General features: G+C 39.3%; 1 protein-coding gene across 1 annotated transcript in view; it reads left to right on the top strand.

The window, feature by feature from the left end:
* Positions 1–19,548, top strand: part of nrg3a (neuregulin 3a) — a 340,830-nt gene that overhangs the window by 196,672 nt on the left and 124,610 nt on the right. The window contains exon 2 of the mRNA XM_085369829.1: positions 8,240–8,369. Coding sequence (XP_085225955.1) covers positions 8,240–8,369 — 130 coding nt within the window. The remainder of the gene's footprint in view (positions 1–8,239; positions 8,370–19,548) is intronic.

Raw genomic sequence — 19,548 nt, 5'->3', positions numbered from 1 at the left:
ACACACATACGCTGCTAATTTAGAAACAGTGCGTTTAAAATGTTACCATTTTAAAACTGGTTACAATTAATCGCAGAAGAAGAAAAAGCCAAACGAACAACGACAACAAACACAGAGTGTGCTCATGGAATTCATGCAGCAGTCCGCTAAGTCAGACAACACATAGATGTCAACAATACAGACTTGACAGCAGTTTCTGCCACAAACATGGAGTCAAACAGAGAGTTGGCACAGTTTTTACACACAGCATTGTGTGTGCAAAGTGTTACATTGCTACAGAACACACTGGTGATTTGTGTCTCCTCTGGAAAGAGAGCTAAAACAGGTTATTTAGATGTTGCACTGTGAGCACTTCGCTCCATGTAGTCCTCTTGGATCAGCTTCTCTTTGCCTTTGCTCTGAATGCAGATTATAACCAGTCCATTTGGCTTGTTTCTCTCATTGTGTTCAAAGTTCTCAGCCACTGAGCAGAATGAGTTGTTTGAAGTCATGAGAGGTTGTTGAGTTAATAAATAAAACTGGAAGGTTTTGCATAGAGGTTCCTTGCACAAGGTAATTGTTAAAAACACAGCTGGGAGGTCGGCTGTTGGTGTTTTAGAATTTAGCCAGGCCCAGCATGCACTGGTCGGTCGTTGTGGGTATTTTCGATTTAGCCCAATTAGCTTGGTATACTAAACCCGTGATTATTGAAGAACTGCCAAGACCACAAAAAAGTCCTTCATTAAACTGCGTTATTGTGTATTTTGTACATTTTAAGCATCAGTCTATCCCAGATGTGCACATATTTTAAACATTGTAAACATTTTTATGATCAAAACATAAAAAACCAAGCTGTCCAACACATGAGCTGGATAAGTGATTTAGCGTATCCAGCAATAATTGCAGTACTTGCAGTGTGTTGACCTCACAGGAGTGACTCTTCTCTTTGTTTTAAATACAAACATATAGTTCAGTTGTTTTTCATTGTCTGTTGAAGATGAATAAAGAAATTAAGATTTTATGTAATTTTCCCAAAAAAGAGAGGACACATTTCTAGTGTCTTTGTTGTTGAAGTGATGAACTGATGGGCTACAGATGGTCAGATAGGCAGTAAGCAGGACAAGAACAGCTGAATGGAATGAAAAAAGAGGTGGGAGCAAAGAAGAAATATTTGTTCTTTTAACTACTGTTTGAAGGATTGTTTGCTGAGCATGCCTGCAGTGTGTTTGAAAAGTGCTTTTTTGATTAGGAAGACTTCAAATTGATTGAAATAACCCAGAAGTTTCTGCCAGCTATGACAAAAGCTTGTATTTTTACTAGATTTTTAGATTTTACTAAAACAGGCAGCGGCTGAATGACCAGTTTTACTTACCAGAGCAATTTCATAACACTTTGCGGAGGAACTTGACATGAATGACGGTAGCGTGATGGTGAATCGAATCATGTTGAAGAGGAAGACAACTGGGAACACAAATGGTCAATTAGTCATAATCATACACAGGTATACAGGATTTTAAAAAAGGAACAAGAGTCTGCATTTTCTTTCTATCATTTGAAAGCAGAGATAGTGGTTACAGCAGCACTTCAATCAACATTAGGTTTCTAAATGGAAATTTCACTCCTCACTCCCCCACGGTGCTTTGAGCCTCAGTAGAGGTATAGCATATCATGGTATATATTTTTGACTGCAGTGAAAACTATGTCTAAAGTTTAAGACATAGACAGTTTTGTATGATCTGTCGAGAGCGATGTAAATGACTCCATAAATCAACATCTGTTGGAGGAACAGAACCATCTGAGTCTTCATGCATGGTTCTTTTTTATTTGTCTTTAACACCTTTCAGATGGTTTTTTCATAAATGCGCAGTGTATGAGCCATCAGATGGCGTACGCTGTGTGTTATCAATTAAAGACACCGCCTAGGCATTGAATGAATAAATACTCTCATCTGTTTTAAACAGGGAGTGTGAACATAATCTAAATATCAGCTTCACTGATTCAATTATCACAAGCAGTGACTCCAAGTTATGGAACCAGTTTCAAAAGTAAAATTTATGTTTACTTTTTCTTCTTGACAACTGCTTATATACCTATGTTCATTTTGTGGAAATTCGTTTAAAACAAAAAAGAAAATATAGTATAAAATATCATTAGCACACACCAGACTTATAAAGGCATACTGACACTTGTCAAGCCCAGTAATGTCATGAGTCAGTTCTCTAGAGCAACGTCCTCCAACTCAAACAACAAAGTCCTCTAGAGTGTCCAGTAGAAACAGGACAGCAGCAGTACTCTTGTCTCTGACTGCTGACTGATGAAGTTGCCTAACGATACCTTTAACAGTGTAAAAGAACTGTGTTACTACTACCTGTTACATTCAGTAACCCTCCGTTCTACAATAGAAAACCCCATGTTTCCATTTTTGTTAGTCTTTTTTGTGTAGTCCCTGTTTCTGACTATTTCCACTCCCAGCACAAATCAATAATCAGGCAGGGTAGAAGCAGCTTGCCCGAGACCTTTGCTATCAGTTAGCATGAATGCCTTGCTGGCAAGCTGTTGGTCTGCCACTTGGGAGAATTGTCAGCCAGGAAGTACACTATTACAGGCCTCCTCATGGGACCTCTGTGCTTCACCCACAACAGCCACATCTAGGTATTGGTACAGATGCATATGGTGGAAAACACATGAGGGTAGACAGTGTCAAGAGTGATTAAATATTGCCAAAGAATGTTACATATCAGCTAACTAATGCTAACCATAATATAGGTCGAGGAAGATTGCCCCGTGTGCATTCAGACAGTTATATATGGTTACATAACTACTGCCTTCACTAGCAATGCATGCTCACCACATCACATTACAAAGATAACACAGATTATTCCCTAATCAGTGCTTTGTTGATAACTGTAAGTGCCTGATAAATTATGACTTGAATATAGCTTAAGCAGATTTTTGTATAGCTGGCATTTCTCTTTTTCAGATAATGCATTCAGAAAAGTTTTGCAACAGCAGCAAAGAGAGAATTTGTGTTTTCATTTGCAACACTTTGGAGATGCTCTGTTCTGTCTAGACTGCAGAATTGTTGACAATTTAACCAACTGAACCGCCTGCACTAAGCAATATTATATATGAATTTATTCAAATTTATTGTAACAATGAGGAGAACGTCTGAGTTTCTTTCTTTCATTTATGGTTTGGTATGTAGCTCTGTTTTACATGTCTTTGCATGTCACACAAAAAATGAACTATCCAATATGGCATGGCATGTTTTCTATAACAGTAGTGAGGAAAAAGAGCTGTAAATGAGGTCTGCAAACATAACTTTGTTTGACCATTACCTTATGAATCAAATCAAATCAAATCAAATCACTTTTATTGTCACATCACATGTGCAGGCACACTGGCACAGCACATGCGAGTGAAATTCTTGTGTGCGAGCCCCACAAGCAACAGAGATGTGCAAACACAACAACACAAACGAGCAAAATACAAGAATGGCCAACCTGAAACTAATAAATATATGTACAATATATAATAGTGTATGCATATCTGGATGTGTATACTAAATATTTTCCTACGTGTGTGTGTGTGTGTGTGGTGTGTGTGTGTATGCACATTTTTACAAATTAAATAGTTAAAAAAAAAAATTAAAAAAATAAATAAATAATAATAATAATAATAATAATAATAATAATAATAAAATATATAAAATATACAGAGTTGAATATGTGCAAAACAAGTGGCATTTATATACAGTGTGGAGTGCATAATGTTAAAGTTCCAGTAGTGAAGCTGAGGTGTCTATGACGTGTTCAGCAGTCTGATGGCCTGATGGAAAAAGCTGTCTCTCAGTCTGCTGGTACGGGACCGGATGCTGCAGAACCTCCTTCCTGATGGAAGTAGTCTGAACAGTTTATGGCTGGGGTGACTGGAGTCCTTGATGATCCTTGATGAATATAAAAAGGAAGGAATTTAATTTGGATTGGAGGCCAACACATCCATATTGAAGGGATTTTAGGGCTAATAGTGGTGCTTATGTCCTGAAAGTGCCCTCTCATCGTTTCTCATTTTGAAGGGAAATATTTGAACTACTTAATAAGTGGCTGCTGACCACATACCCAAGGGCCTATTTTTAGCCTACGTCAGCACTTGCTGTTAAAAGACAGAGGGAATGGTGGTTCAAGTATGAGAAATTATCCTACCTGTGCCAAACTTATATGGAATACACAACAAATAAACAAAAAAGGGAAAATGGCTTGGGAGAGAGATTTTACTCACTGCTGATGGTTGAGCATCGTGATTTAGCATAATGTTTAATGTGCAGGATCGCCTTAGAGACTTAGGTGAAGACGATATAAGTGAAGCTAATAGAATAAGCTTGCCTCCTAACATAAAGTTATTCTGAGTAAAAAGATGTGAATGAAAGTACAAGATCCGTACAGGAAAAATAACAACACCTGGGCACAAAATTCCAAAGTCTGACTTTTTACTCTATTGCCCCTCCACTTTTATATAGGATCATTTTTTGATTATGTACATCCTTACAAAGATGCTACTCTCCAGCTCAACCACACTTAAATATTACTCCAAAGGGATAGACTGGGGATTAAAATGCAACAGCAGGAGGTCTTAACAGTTTCTCTCTTCTGCTTAAACTCTTTACCCTCTTAAGAATTCTACTTCCTGTTCTGAGCTGGTATTACTGTTAACAAAGTCTAGCCTTAAGTGTAGGGGGAATTTTTTGAAGGATTCATAATTCTTAGACTTTTCTTAGAGTTTCATCACTGGGAGCATTTTGTTTTGCGAATATGGCTACAAATATCTGTAGCAGCAATGTCTTACTTTGCATAAAACATACATGGTGATGAAATTTATAGTGTTAAAGTAGCAATATTAGAATTATTAGTATTATTTGAAGTAGACAAGCTGAACTTCTGAAATTCCTTCAGTATATGTCCCCCCCCCCCCCCCTGTTGATCTGGATTTCCAAAGTCGTAGAACAAAAATGAAATCATGAATACTGCATCACCTGCCCTTACTGGTGGTTTGATATCCTTCTAGCTAATCTCTTCTCATCTTGAAGTGTCTACTGAAGACATCTGTGTCATAGTTAGAAGTTCAGAAAGGACCCTGATTGCTCTTTTTTCCATCATTAATTCTGTAACTATTACATAAATGGCTACAGCTTCCTCTACTCCACAATCAAGCAGCGCTTTGATGCAGAGGTGAAAATCAGCAGCTTTCTTATTCCTTCCTCATTTTCTTGCTTGTAATCAGTGAGAAGGAGAGAAGGAGACAAAGGAAGGAAAAGACGAGTTGAAGTGGAGGGTTGTGTTATCCAGCACCCAATGGTTTATTGATCCTTTCGGGGCCTCTCCAACCTTCTCTTCACATCATAGTGGAGTAAATTGGACTGTTTTCTTCTGTAGTGATTGACGCCTGATGTCTGCGGGCTATGTTTTTAAACTTGCATTGATATTTCCAGCAGACTGAAATTACTGTTTTCAGTCTACTCTGGCATTCTTTAGAATGATACAATTCTTTGAGTGCATACAGTGTCTGAGCTGACAGGTGACGAGTGTTAAGCTAAACAACCTACAGTGCATTGTGACAACTCTGTCAACAAAAAAAACAAAGGGAGACGATGACAAATGGCGCTTCTGTCACTTATCGCAAAGACTAACAAAACAGCATAACCCAGTCCAAGCATGAAATCGTGTGTGGAAGAAAATCCTTTGTTTCAAAAAAGATCTAGTGTTGCAGACTGAGTGCAAAGAAAGATTCAGCACCGTTTTGTGGTTCAGGCCTTTGTTTTAATGTCTCTGTGGGCAGGATGTGCTCCACTGGAAGGCGAGGCATCTATGTCTGGACATACCCAAGGAGATAGTTATTGTGAATTCTCTTACAATCATGGCTTCTCTTAATCTCTCTATTTGTCCTCGTCTAGTTGAAATGCTGTTTTCAGAATGAATTCATTCTCACCGTTACCTTGTGAATCCACAGGATGCGAACAGCAAAATAATGCTGCTTTCTTTCCTGCATATGTTCTCTCTCCCTAAACCTGCTGTTGAAACTTAATGTTAGTTGCCATGATTGAACAATATGTGTTTATTATATTTCCCAGATTATTCAAATGACACTGGTGACTTTTTTAGATCTTAGCCACAGAGCCAGAAACTTCGACACTAACTGGTATTGGTTAAGGCTTTGGTCATGCCACTGGGTACAACCACTGTTTGCATTGTTTTGTTGTTTTAGAGGAAGTGACAGCTTCACTGTCAGGGTTAAGAAGACCTCCCTGGATGATTAGAGAACTCTAACTTTTGTCCGTAGCACCAATTGTTTTCAAGCTCAAGCTGAAACCTTTTCCCCCTTTTTGTTCTTTTCTCTTAATACTAATCGCTATCATCATTATGTGTGGATTTTTAAAGCTAAAATTTGAAAACCATCTGAAACCAGTCATGGTAATTTTTTTCATATTTTACCCAAAGCTGGGTAGTTGTTAAATTGGATACACTACAATTTAGTTTAGACAACTCTAAACTAAATTGTAGTGTATCCAAACTTCAAATAGCAAACTTCAAATCCTGTCAACCCAGGTAATAACAGGTCGGTATTTAAACTGAAACAGATATTCAGAAATATTTATTTATTTGTAAATAATTCATTACTCTGTACGTGCTTTTCATGTCAGCCTCGGATCCGGCGTTGAGCGCATATCGCCATGTTGTCCAAGCTACTGGAAACCTCAGTTTACCCCTTTCCTTAGTTCCCGGTTCAACTACTAACTTTAAACCAGTCTCTCATCTGCTAATTATCAGTGGTTGCAGAATATCCCTGGGGTCTGATCAGCACCTAGCGTCTCATAAGCCAACCCACCACTCAATCCTGTGGTGCCTCATACTGCTGATTAAGGGATCTGAGCCCATACAAAAATAACTCACCTCTAACTCACCTCCACAGTCCTCCCCTCTCCTCATTTCTTGATTGAAAAATCTTCAGTTCACTTGGATGTATCTTCCACACATCATTAAAGAACAACCTAATACAGTGATCAGTACTCTTGTGGAAGTAACAGCATCCTCTAAGTAAAACTGATTTTAATCACTGAAGCATAGTGTTCTGGTTCATCACAGTTCATCTAGCTACTTTAAGAAAAACATAGCTGGGATTCTGCTAATGAGAGCCCTTAGCAGACTCATTTTTCATTTGTAAGCACAAAGGAAAGAGTCAGGAGCCCAGTCTGGTATTAATAAATCTGCAGATCAGATTTCTCCCTGCATCTGAAAGCTTGATCGGCTCCATCACAGGCTTTCTAATCAATGCTGATCTTATCCTCAACCAGCAATAAAATGCCCATAACACCATTATTTCATTGATAGTGCATTTTTCTTTCTCTTGAGAAACTGTTTGTTATTAACTGGAGATTATGTATCGGAATTTCAGGAGCAGGACCACGCCTCCAAACACGCTCCTTCTGGTTGTCATCTATATAGGTTCCCCCTGTTCTGCAAGCTGTTCATTCTCGTTTACGTGCCCCTCCCTCCCTTGTTCTCAATTCTTTAACTTCTTCATTTCTATGTAGTGCATGGGGATCTGCCAGGCCCGGGAGCCATCGCCAGTTCCCTTCGAGGCCTTCCCCAAACCGCAGCTCAATTCATGTCAAAGCATTCACTTTTACCTACTAAAACGCTGTCAAACCTAAGATGAGGACGTCGGTCCAGCTAGTGAATTTCAATTATGAGGTCATTTATTAATATACATCGAGCAGATTCCCTTAGATTTGTGTACTACGCACAATCACTCACGCAAGTTGTGATAAATCACTGGAAGAACTGATGTTCTCCAACAGCATTACTGCAACTATAGAGTATTAATCATAAAGAGACAGATTATTACCTGTCCTCCATCCATCTTTTGCTTGTGACATCGCAGGGTCTAAACAAACAATCGCATGTTGGTTTTATCCACAATGTGCGTCAGGTTTGTCTGTAGGCACAGACAAACTGTTCTTATGCATCCTTGGCTGGCGCCAAACAATTCTGGTATTTTTCTACTGTAGTTCAAGATAAAACCATGATTTATTTGAAGACACGGCGAGTGAAAATGAGGTCCTCTCTACGTGTACACAGGTATTTTAGTAAACTTAGCTTATTCTTGTTTTAGTTGGGTAAAAACTGAGCTTTTGAAAAACTCCCTACAGGGTGAAGGAAGGACACCGTGCTTGTGACTGACAAGATTTTCTTTGTTTGTTCTGCAGCATCTCCAACTGTCCCTCCGCTACACTCGGAGCATTTCAAGCCCTGTCATGAGAAGGACTTGGCCTACTGCCTAAATGGTGGCGAATGCTTTGTCATCGAGACACTCAGCGGGCCTCACAAACACTGCAAGTAAGTGATAATTTATTGAAATACCTCTGCTTCTTTCCTTTTCTTATGTTCTCTTTCCTGCATCCATTCTCCAGAGATTTATGTTGTGTCTGCTCGGTATATGGTTTGTTGTTCTGACATTTAGCTGTATACTTTGGATTAGATACTTGGTATATCATCATGCTACATATATTAAAAGTGATAATCAGTTAAAGGACATGCATACAAAATAGGCAGTTTTTCCTGTCTCTTTTCTAAAGGATAGATGGGTTAGGTTTTGTTCAGTGGTGCATATCTGGTGTAAATATGTGTGACGCAGCTATACACCAAATTAGGGCAGAGCAATATGGCCAAAAATATTTATCACGATACACATTTGAAAATTTGCGATAACGATATAACTGACGATATAATTGACACGAGACAAGATACTTTACAACTCCACAACTTTATTAGTGCAACCCCCCCCCATTAAACCTTTAAAGCCGGTCGGTTTGCGTAACTATTTTTAAATCCTGGTAGAACTGCAACCACATAAGCTAGCGCAATAATTTTTTTTGCATATGAAACCGGAGGAGTTGTACTTACATCTTATGCCATCAGCTTGTCCTCGGTCACGGTTTCCTTCCACATATAGCTTTGAAAGAAATTGCATATTAACCACTTGCAGCAACAAAAACATAATATTCCAGAAACACGCTTTGCTGATCTGAGCAGCTGTTCGTAACACTTCCTACCTCAGAATAGACATCAGCGCAAACTACCGCATGTCCACCATTACCTGCCTGGAACTAGAAGTGATGTCATTTTCGCGGAAATGTAGTTTTTTTTTCACCTTCAGGGCCTTATAAGCCTATACTGGTGTTTTTAAAAGTTATGTTTGACTTTATGACTTTCTGTGTCATTTCTGGGATGCTTAGAACTCAAATTGCACTGCTGGAAATAGTTTATTTTGATGCATATGCTGTTTTTTTGCAAATTTGCATTATAATATTTATTTTCGTTTTTCCTGCATTATATAAAAATTGGTGTATTTAAAAAAAAAAACAACTATGAAGACACTCAAAATAAATTTCCTGTGGTGGGAAACTATTTTGTGCAACTTTTTTGTATTTACAGTTTTGAGGGATAAGCTTCTTAAATTTCTCTAACTAGAAATATATGTTAAAAAAACCCAAAACGATTTTAAATTTTGTGTAGTTTATTGCACTTTTTTGCAATGTATGTAATTACTATGCACTTAATGCAGACATATTATTAAAATTTGGGCTATAATGATTGTATTGATGTATAGCAACTTCAAATGCTCCCAAAAATGGCACTAAAAAATGTAAAAATATAATATAAGCTCTGGCGGACTTGGCTCTATGGTAGGTCTTAAAGGGTTAATGTATTTTCACTTGAACAAGCAGCAGTTTTTTTTTATGTGCATTAAAGCTATATAAAAAACTTAACAGTGCAAATGCAAATTCCTTGCTGACAGTTTAACTAAAAGATATTTCCAGTGGAAATTGGCCGACATATCCTCAGCATAACCATGTAGAATATCCACATAACTTAAAAAGAGGTTATACACACACAATACGGTAATATTATGTTAAAGCAAAGTCCATATTACTGACTAGGGTAGCCGTAATGCTCCAACAATCAATCAAGTGGTATGGCTTCATAGCTTCGTACTAAAACATTTTTTGACAGATCTTTGAGCGCCGTGTACCACATAACATCGGTTCGGGGTCAGTAAGAACAACCAGAATTCATACATGAGGTGCACCGTCGATTTTTCAGAAAATCAAAGGATTGATTTTAAGTGTGCCGTATTTTCCAAAAACACGGTAATAACGACCGCCCGCTAGCATGCTCTGTCAAACATTGTGCTTTGGTGTGTATCTGATGGATGAAAGCCAAACCAGTTCCACAACCACTGAAGTTGCACATTTTTACAAACCAATTCTGGTTCATCCGTTTCATTCAACTATCTGCTTTCACCCTTCTCATTCTCCGTCGCTGCCATGCTTTTCCACCATGTGCGTATGAAAACAAAGGCACTGCGAATGCATGTTTTACCCATATTCTATCGCGATATTTAATTTTCTTATCATTGCCTAACATTATAGCAGTATTACTGTGAATGGTATGATATGGCCCAGCCCTACACCAAATATAATAAAATATGCAACAAGTTAGAGAAAGAATCTCCCTGCCAAACACTCAGATCACCTCATCGAGAGGTTCGCAAGATGATTCTGTTTCTTTCTTTAAAGATAGAAGCTTTTATTCACAGTGGTTAACGTGAACAAATGATTGGAGTCTTAGAGGTCAAGACCTAAAAAGGCAGCACACTCTCCTCTAATCCACTCTGCTGTTTAGTGTTAAACAAATACTACTAATTTCTCAACAACGGCTAATTATGCTTCTTCCTGGTTTCACCTCCTCCTGCCCCAAAAGCTCTGCAGGTAGTCGCATATTGAATGATCTACTGGTTAAGGAAGCTTTGTGAGATACTGAACGTGCGCACCAATGACTATAAATGCTGTGAATCTATGCTGGCAACTGCCACCCACTGTGAAGGGGTAAGCTAAGAAAAAAATCCAGTGAATGTAGTGTATTTGATATTGTAGCAGCATCTGTAGGGACTGCTTCTTTATTTGACGTACTTTATCAAAAGATTCTTGCATCTTTGTCTTCCTGCTATGTGTCTGTGAGCATTATATTAATATCTACGTGCACCTTATTTGTCCCAGATTTGAGAGTAGAGCTCGTGGGCATTTAGCCCCTTTAAATGTGGGGCCTTTTACTAATTAAGTCCCAGAACAACTTCTTCCAAAATCTAACCTCCGGACTTCCATCCGACCTCCTTTTCAAAGAGTGTGTTTTTCCAGCCCTGAGCTACGACTATACATCCATACGCATGTGAAAGTGTGCATGTGAGCATCCACAAATGAGGAGGGATTCTACTCAAGCAATGGAAGACTCGCTAAGCTGGAAAAATAAGATCAAAATGAATATGAGATGCAGTGGTCATTGTGCATTTGAACACCACACATGCACTCGGTCTCTTACACAAAAACAACAAACCACAATACTGTGAGAAGTCATCTCACATGGGAAATTTGTTATTTTCTGTTTACAAGTCTGCTTGCATGCTGCTGGCCAGTAATCAGTAGCCGGTCTCAAGTTGAACATCTGCAGGCAGTTACAGTTTAGACTCACAGATTTCGGCCAACAAATGGACTGTTATCATGCTTATGGGGTCAACAGAGCTACGGAGAATCAGACAGCAGGATTTGGACTTTACAGATAAATTATGCTGTTTTTTGGGAAGGGGGGTTAATTTTTTTCTGGAATAGGTTATTTGCCATATAAAATATGGTTCAGATATTAGAGGTTGCCCTAAATTGGTTAGCCACTTCTGTAGTTTTCAGTTGATTATGCACTGTGAGGTTTAGTAAAAACTCCACCAAGCCCAGAACAATCTGTTTTTTTTCCTCTTTTATTACAAGAACAGTGTTGTAGCTTGAACTATGATAAGAAAAGCACAGAAAAGAGAAAATGGGTGAGAAAGACCAAGGTGTAGGTGGATGAGGAGTTGGAGATGGGGGAGGACTGTTGTCCTCCCCGGCTCGCTTCTGTTGCCATGACAACCCAATAATCTGTGGACAAGCTCAGCTGTTAAAGAGAGGAGGGTTGTAATGTATGCTGGGACTGCTTGATCAGGCTGCCTGCTAATGTTAATGCTTGTGAGGTAGAGAACAGCAGAGAGCTTAATCGCGTGGCAGCGAGCTTTCTAAAGGAATTGTATGGACCATCGAGCAATACGACATTCACTCTGGATCTGAATAACAGCTGGTATGACAAAGCAGTAAAACTAAGTGTGTTGCTTAAAAGATAACATTTGGAGTTTAGAAAGGATCATCTTTAATATTTAGGAACTGGTTAGACTAAGATAATGCTTCATAGGAATACTTCAGAAGTTGATCTACTTCCTGAGTGAGGCCTTTAAATATTACAAACCCTATAAAAGAGGATACATTTTGTTTCAGCTTACTCGCTTTGAGACATTAATTTATCATCATCAACAAAAGAATGATGAATTTCACCGCAGGCGTGAGATCAATGCATAATCTGATTCAGTTTGTGTTTACAACAAATTGAGACAAATCCACTTATAAAAGTGTGATCAATTCAGACAGTAAATGGGGATAAATTGAGCCGGTTTGTGGCATTATTTGCCACTGAATTAATCATTTTTTGTTAGTAAGACGAAACCTGATCCTTTTTGCAATGATTTCCTCCGACGAGTATCAAGTGGCATTCCCAGCCAGCTGTAAAACAGGTGTAGATTGTCCCCGGGAGCATTGTTTAGCGCTGACACTGTGTGCAACGCTCGCATTTGCCATCCTTATGGGATGGCTGCAGAGTCAGAAGGAGATGTGAGTCATAAGGACTGCTCGTCCTCTCACACAGAGACCCACCGTGCATACATGCCAGTGCTCCATGCTTTGGGCAACATAGTCAGGCATTCATTAGTGCTCAGCTAACCAGGAAATTAGTCACTGTGCTAAGATAATATTTTAAGAACATGGCAAGAGGCCAATGCATTGAGTTTTAAAAGTATGTGATACTGAATTTGATTAATTACTTTTTGAGCTAAGTGTGATTTTTTTTCTGAAGAGGACCAAAGGTCTAATAATAGCTTTGGTGTAATTACTGCTTCAAACAATGTCTGTTTAAATATCTTTCTGACCATTTTTCCTAAACACTTTTACAGTCATTTATCTCTTTATTCTTATCCTCTGATTTTAGAGAGAACTGTTGGCCCCGAGTAACGATTCTGCTATACGCTGATTCCTACTGAGCCAGCGATCCAGGAAATTGCACTTCACCGCTTCTTTCTTGGAACAGTTTATTTATTCTGTCTTCAGAGTTGCATGCAATGAATTTGGTTTCTGGACAGTTTAGTATTTATTTCCTTCTGCCAGAGTGACCAGGCAAAAACTGTGTCCTTGTGCCTAGTTAGCTAAGCCCGCCTCACTGCCCTCTGTTGAGAAGCTATTCCAAAGCATCAGGAAGGAAATCTCACCTGGCAAGTAGAGATGGTGTGGGTTTAGAAGAGATCCTTCCAGAGCCCGAGCCAATGAGACAGGACAGTGACACAGATACTCTCTGGAGGTTGGAACCAGATATATCACGCACGAACCCTGGCGCTGCTTGCGTACCGCCAGCTACGATGTTGGTTCAGTGTGTGTTGCGGGTCATACAGTCGACCTCTCATTCAGTGAGGGTGTTTTTGAGCAATGTAAAATCTTACTTTGGGACCCATTGTAAACCTTTTTTAAAAACACTAAACATGATGGAAGGGGGCTTGCTGGCTTTTAATTTGCACTTTTTTGCTCAGGGGTCTTTTTTGGATTGAATGAATGTGGAGCACATTGCTCAAGAGCACTGAATTGAAAAACTAAACAGCCGTGTAGCTTTAAAACATTATTCAAGACAAAGAGTACTGATATAAAGGGTACTGATGTTTCAGATTTTATTTGTTTGATATCTCTGTTTTTTTGCTTCATCATTGAGAGTGAAAGGCCACACAAGAACCTCTCCACAGTTGTAAACTTGAGCATTTCATTATTTCATCATTTATTCATTTATTTATTTATTTCACACTTAATTAAATGACCCTTGAGCTGATATGTTGTGCAGGTACAAACATGCAATGGAGGCCGCGTCTAAAGTTTAGATAAAACAGTATGAAAAGAACGAATAGAATATTTTGTAGCGCCCATTCGCCAAGGATTCCTGTGTTTCCTGCACGACGTGAAGAACGAGATGGGAGGGGTAAGGCTCCACTGCTTTCTGGAGTGTAATCCTCCTTCTCTTACTGACAATCCTCCTCATCTTCCCTCCTATCTCTGTGGACTCCAGTCTTGTCTTTTCCTGGGTGACCTTAGGCTTTTCCAAAGCATTCAGCCATGGATCAGCCCCACTAGATTGACTTGGGCTGCACAGGTGCGAGGAGCGGCTGCACAGGGGAATAGATGACTTTACTTTCCCTCCTCATGCACACATACACACACTTACAAGCCAATTAACAAGAAGCATGCATGAAATTGAAAATATAGCAGCCATAACACACATTTAAGCTGCCAGTAAACAAGCTGATTAAAATGTATATGGAAAAACACAGGCGTGTGACACATTTGTGTCAGAATTCCAGTGTCATGTCATGTTCACTATATATGTTTTTAAATATAGCATAAATTGGGAAAAAAAGAATGTTTTCAGCAAACTGCACAAACTGTCCTTTGGGTTTGTTATCGCGATGCACTGGGTGATGGGGATAAAGATAGACATGAGGTAAAGAACCATGTGCTCACATATAAACACAGTTTGATGGGGAATGTTTTAAGTCAAACCAAAATGCTTTCCTCAATCTATCCAACTAATTAACCAGCAAGTAAAAGCATAATTAAAAATTTTTTTTTCCAAATATTCAAACAGTGTTTCAAGTGGCATTTAAATGCTGTTGAGCCAACGGTTATAAATAATGTTTGATAATCCTCTGCTTTTCAGCCATTTTTCAACCAGTGCTCACTAACTCCAGAAAGCATTTCATACTCAAAGCTCATGAGACTTTAGTCAATGTCACATTCCGCTGCCCTGAACTCTTTGCTCTGGGCATTTGGAAAAAACCCTTAATGCAATCAGTCACACAAAAAAGGACACATGTGAGAGTTATCCCAAGATACCCTCCGACATCACATTCCAACTGTGAGTTTGTCAGGAGTCAACGAGTGTGTATATAGAGGTCAGTGCATTCTGGGAAATATTGTTTCTGTCAGTAGGGATTTACCTTGACTGGATAAAGGTGTGTCAGATGCTCACTACAGAGAATATTTGTTATAAACAAAGCAATGTCAAAGTATTTTGTCATTAGAGAAACAAAAAAATCTGTACTGCTAATTAAATTCACAAACCGCTCGGATGCTGATAAAAAAAGAAAATCCATCTTTTTCTTAGTCACTTCTTCTCCATCTTTCTTCCCTTTTCTTTCTTCAGACGGCCCTCCCTCTCTCTGTTCTCTCCTTCCCCCTCTCCTTCTCTTTTGCTTTGTCAATTTCTCTAAACCCTCTTCGCCATCTGTGCGATAATAATGGCACACCAGTGGGAGTTCCACTGGTGTCTTTCTGACAGTAATAAACAAGGCTGATGCCATGGCATGCTTTCGAGGTGGGAGAAAATTAAACAGATAAGAGACCACATATTGTGGCTAGAAGGCACCGCTTTTGGTGAGCGAATCCTCCAAGATGCAAAGAGGAGCGCTCAACGTGCCTGGGAATGAAAAGCAGAAGCTGGAAAGAAGACAATTTTGGACCAGGAAACAAGCAATAAAAGGGCTTTTTGGGTGACATGGTGACTGAGAGGGGCTGAACAGAGAGCGGTAGTGGCCAAATGTTAGTGTGTCACTGTTTGCTGATTAAATTAGCACACAATGAAGGCTTGATTATCACTTGGCAGCTCAATCAGCTACCATCAAGCTTCATATTGTGGCTAAAACTAAAATAAAACATTCAAAACTAGCTTGTTTTCGTTGGTGTAAAATCCCCAGTCGGCATTTATTTATGGTTTTGCTTTACAGCGCTCAGCATCACACTGAGCAACCCAGGGATAGTATACATGTACTGATGGAAACCCAACCAGACACATATTCACAAGATGCAGACATGCTCACCTTGCTATATTCAGCCTATTTATATCAAAACCAGACCTTTAGGACTCTAATGCACATTGTGCAAGCGTCTTATGTCCATTTGAAGCTTTTGCTGAAGAGCACGATGACGTGCTCAGATTTGGATGGTAATTATAGAATTATGTCTGATTGGTGTTATTTCCAGTGGTTGTGAGTTTTTTCAAGCTGTCTTCTCAGTGCCATTTCTTAGTCTCAGCAACTTCTGAGCGTCTTATTGATTTGTATTGATGGTTTTGTTTGTCTCAATTAGAAAGATTTACCAACTTTAATTGTGCAATTGCATTAGTTGTCACTTAGTTTGGTAAACAGCACAAAGTATCCAATTAAGCCTCTTTGGTGAACATACTGTACACATGCACTGTGCATGCACGCATGTGCACGCATGTGTGGGTGGGAATGAGTATGTAAGAATGTGGAGTCTGTTTATCATAAACATAATATGAATTATGTGAATTTATTGGTAAAAACTGTTTCTGGAAAAGAATCTACACAGTTGTGTTTGTTGTTGAATCTGTTATGACAGTGATGGGGAATCATGAACTGGGATCTGCACTGTGAGAGCGCAGAAACACTTGAAAGCTTGAAATAATTGTCAAATTCAACACTGTTATGAGTAATAGCACTTACACAAATTATGATCATTAATCAAAAAGACATTTTAAAGGTAGTTTGAAGGTAGATGAAGAATATCCTGAAGCGATTGGGTAAAAATGCTTTAAATACTTTAATTCTTGGGTGACACTATTGTATTTTTTAAAATCTTTTTCTTTTCAAAATACTGCACTAGAGTATTGCTTTGCAGTAAAATGACATGTGTCACCCAACTCAAAAATGATAGAAAGTTGGTAAAATTAGCATAGATAGCACATGCATGAAACAAACACTTTTTGGGATGCACAACACAGTGATTTTTGTAAAGATCCACTGTTTAAACCCACTTTAAAAAACACTTGAGATTTGGTGCCTAGACTTGAGAGACATGAGGTTTATAGTTAAGGTAATTACATAAAAAATGAAAAATAAGCATCATGACTTGAATTTTGGGGTTTAGTTTGCATGAATTTCTGTCTGCTGTGACAAAAATCCTAATCGACTTTCCTTCTGGTATGCACCGTTTCTGTTTCGTGCTTTGACGTGAGTGACAGCCAGGATGTTTTTCATTATAAGAATCAGTGATATAAATCAGTGAGCTGAAATAGGATCACATTTTTATTCCAACACCGACACAGACTCATCATTCGGAGGCTCATAACTTATGATGCCATTTGCCTCATTCGGTCATAGGCAGTAAAAGGGGTATAAGCATTTCAAAGGTGTGTTCGGACACACAACACACAAACGTACGTCCAGATATCATACATGTCTGACAGCTCTGTCAAGGCTGTCAGGGATACACTGAGGAAGGAGAAAAAGGAGAGTCATGACCTCATGGCGCGAGACAAAAGCAAGAGGCAGAAAAATAAAGGCGAGAGACAGAGATGGGGTTACAGGAAGTGTTTGGCACATCAAAGCTTGAAGAGTATTGCAGCGTTATCCTCGATAATGATGCACAAAAACTCACAAGATGTGTAGCGCACAGTAACAAAACTCAGAGTGAAAGGAGATAGTAAGAGGTATGGGTGGGGTGGAGGAGTGGATGAGGATGTAGACATACAATAATTTGGTGGTGTTCCTAATCAAGGCATCCCTTTCAAGTCAGCAGGTTTGATGTGGTAATAGGATGCAAATGTATGCAAATGAACCTTCTTTTCCCTCCAAACTCTGAATTTGCTTTGCCCCTTTATGCAGGATGGGAGAACTCTGAATAAACAGGCGAACAAGGCATGGGACTATTGATTATAATGTATTTATTATAATTATTTTATAATTATAGGGAAAGTTTTAAGTTGGCACCAAAGACACTGTAATTTACCCTGCCTGTACCTGAACTCAGGTATCGAGGTGAATATCAGCATGTACGCCATCGAAAAAGAACTTTTATAATGAACGCAAAAAGCAAAAGGTGTTGTAAAATATATATTTACATAAGGAATTGCTGAGGAAAGTAGAAAGGCAGGAATATGGAACATAGAGACGGAGATTGCAAGCGACAGAGAGGGAGAATAGAAAAAAAAGAATAACTGAAGACAAGCTGTGCCTGCAATGTTAAGCAGGTCTGGAGTCCCAGTGCTACCTGGGAGCTATACCAGCCTGCTGATGTGTGTTTTCACTGTAGTGCACTTCACTCTGAAATGGCAGCAGCGCCCTAAGCCCAGACATGTCTGTCTCCTTCTCTGACTAACAAGAAGCAGCCCTCAGTCAGGATATTTTCAGAATAGCGAGGCTTGATTACACATGTAATCACACATGCAATGCATGAACCCTATGGCAAAACACCCACACTCAGATGCTTTACAAACCTTGAGAGGGCTCATGCATAGTCCCTGCATACGGCGGCTCCCTCATGCACCTCATTATGTGTTCATGGATTTTTTATGTTTTCCCATCTTGTCAAGAAGAGAATCTGGTGAAGGTCACTGTAACACTGACACTCGGCTAATGGTCAATTTGACAATTTAATTCTCTTTTAAACATGCTTTTTCTCCACTTACTGGCAATTAAGTATTTTCTGAAAAGCCAGAAATCACCTCTGAAGCAGTGTTATTAGACCTGACCCAATGCATAAGCTAACTAACCGCCTGCTTGGGGTGCCTGTAGCCACAAGGGGGCCCACAAGGGCACTTGTCTCCATTTGAGAGTGAATTAAAGGGATAACAATAGGGCACACTTTTGTTCTGACCTGGCTGGGCAGTGTAGCTCTTGAACTGTGTGACCTACTAGCTGAAAGTCACTTCCGGGGCTTTATTCAGTGATATATCACACACATTTTTAGTCAGGTTAAAAATATCCCATGTTAAACTATTCTGTCTCCCGGTAAACTATCTCGGGTCATAGTATAAAAGATATGCTCCGTATTCAGTTATCTCGGGATTTTATATAAAAGATTCAGTTTAATAAATAGTGCCTTTTTATATTTTATTATCTTTGCATTCTTAGACTGAAGCACAGGTGCAAACTGTGGAGGAAGGATTGCAGTGGGAGTAGAAGAACTCAGGTGTGAGATGCGACTGTGTGGCACTCGAAAGCAGCATTTTTTTTAGATCCTCTTTGGAACTGGTGCCCAGTGCAGAGCCAACTGGTGAAGCTTAAAGTAGCGCAGCTCCTTATTGTTTGTGCTGGAGTGAGGCTGAACTCATTCCAGCTGCACCTGCCTGTTGTTAGGCTTAAACTCCATCCTCAAAAAGGCAGAGTGATTGCCCTGGAGCTGACAGTTGGTCACAGGGGGGCATTCCCGGTTTTGGTTGTGGAAATAACACTTTAATTATTTCCCACTTCACAACATTATCTCCAGCAGTTATTTTTGCCCTGCTATGAGTCTCTACCTACATTGTATGTGCACGCCTTTAAGCTTAG

This window comes from Diplotaxodon limnothrissa, linkage group LG13 (genome assembly GCF_057381915.1).
Source record: "Diplotaxodon limnothrissa isolate DT_005_m linkage group LG13, D_limnothrissa_male_GT1.1, whole genome shotgun sequence".
NCBI classification, from domain to species: Eukaryota; Metazoa; Chordata; class Actinopteri; order Cichliformes; family Cichlidae; genus Diplotaxodon; species Diplotaxodon limnothrissa.
This window is presented reverse-complemented; position numbering and strand designations above follow the sequence as displayed.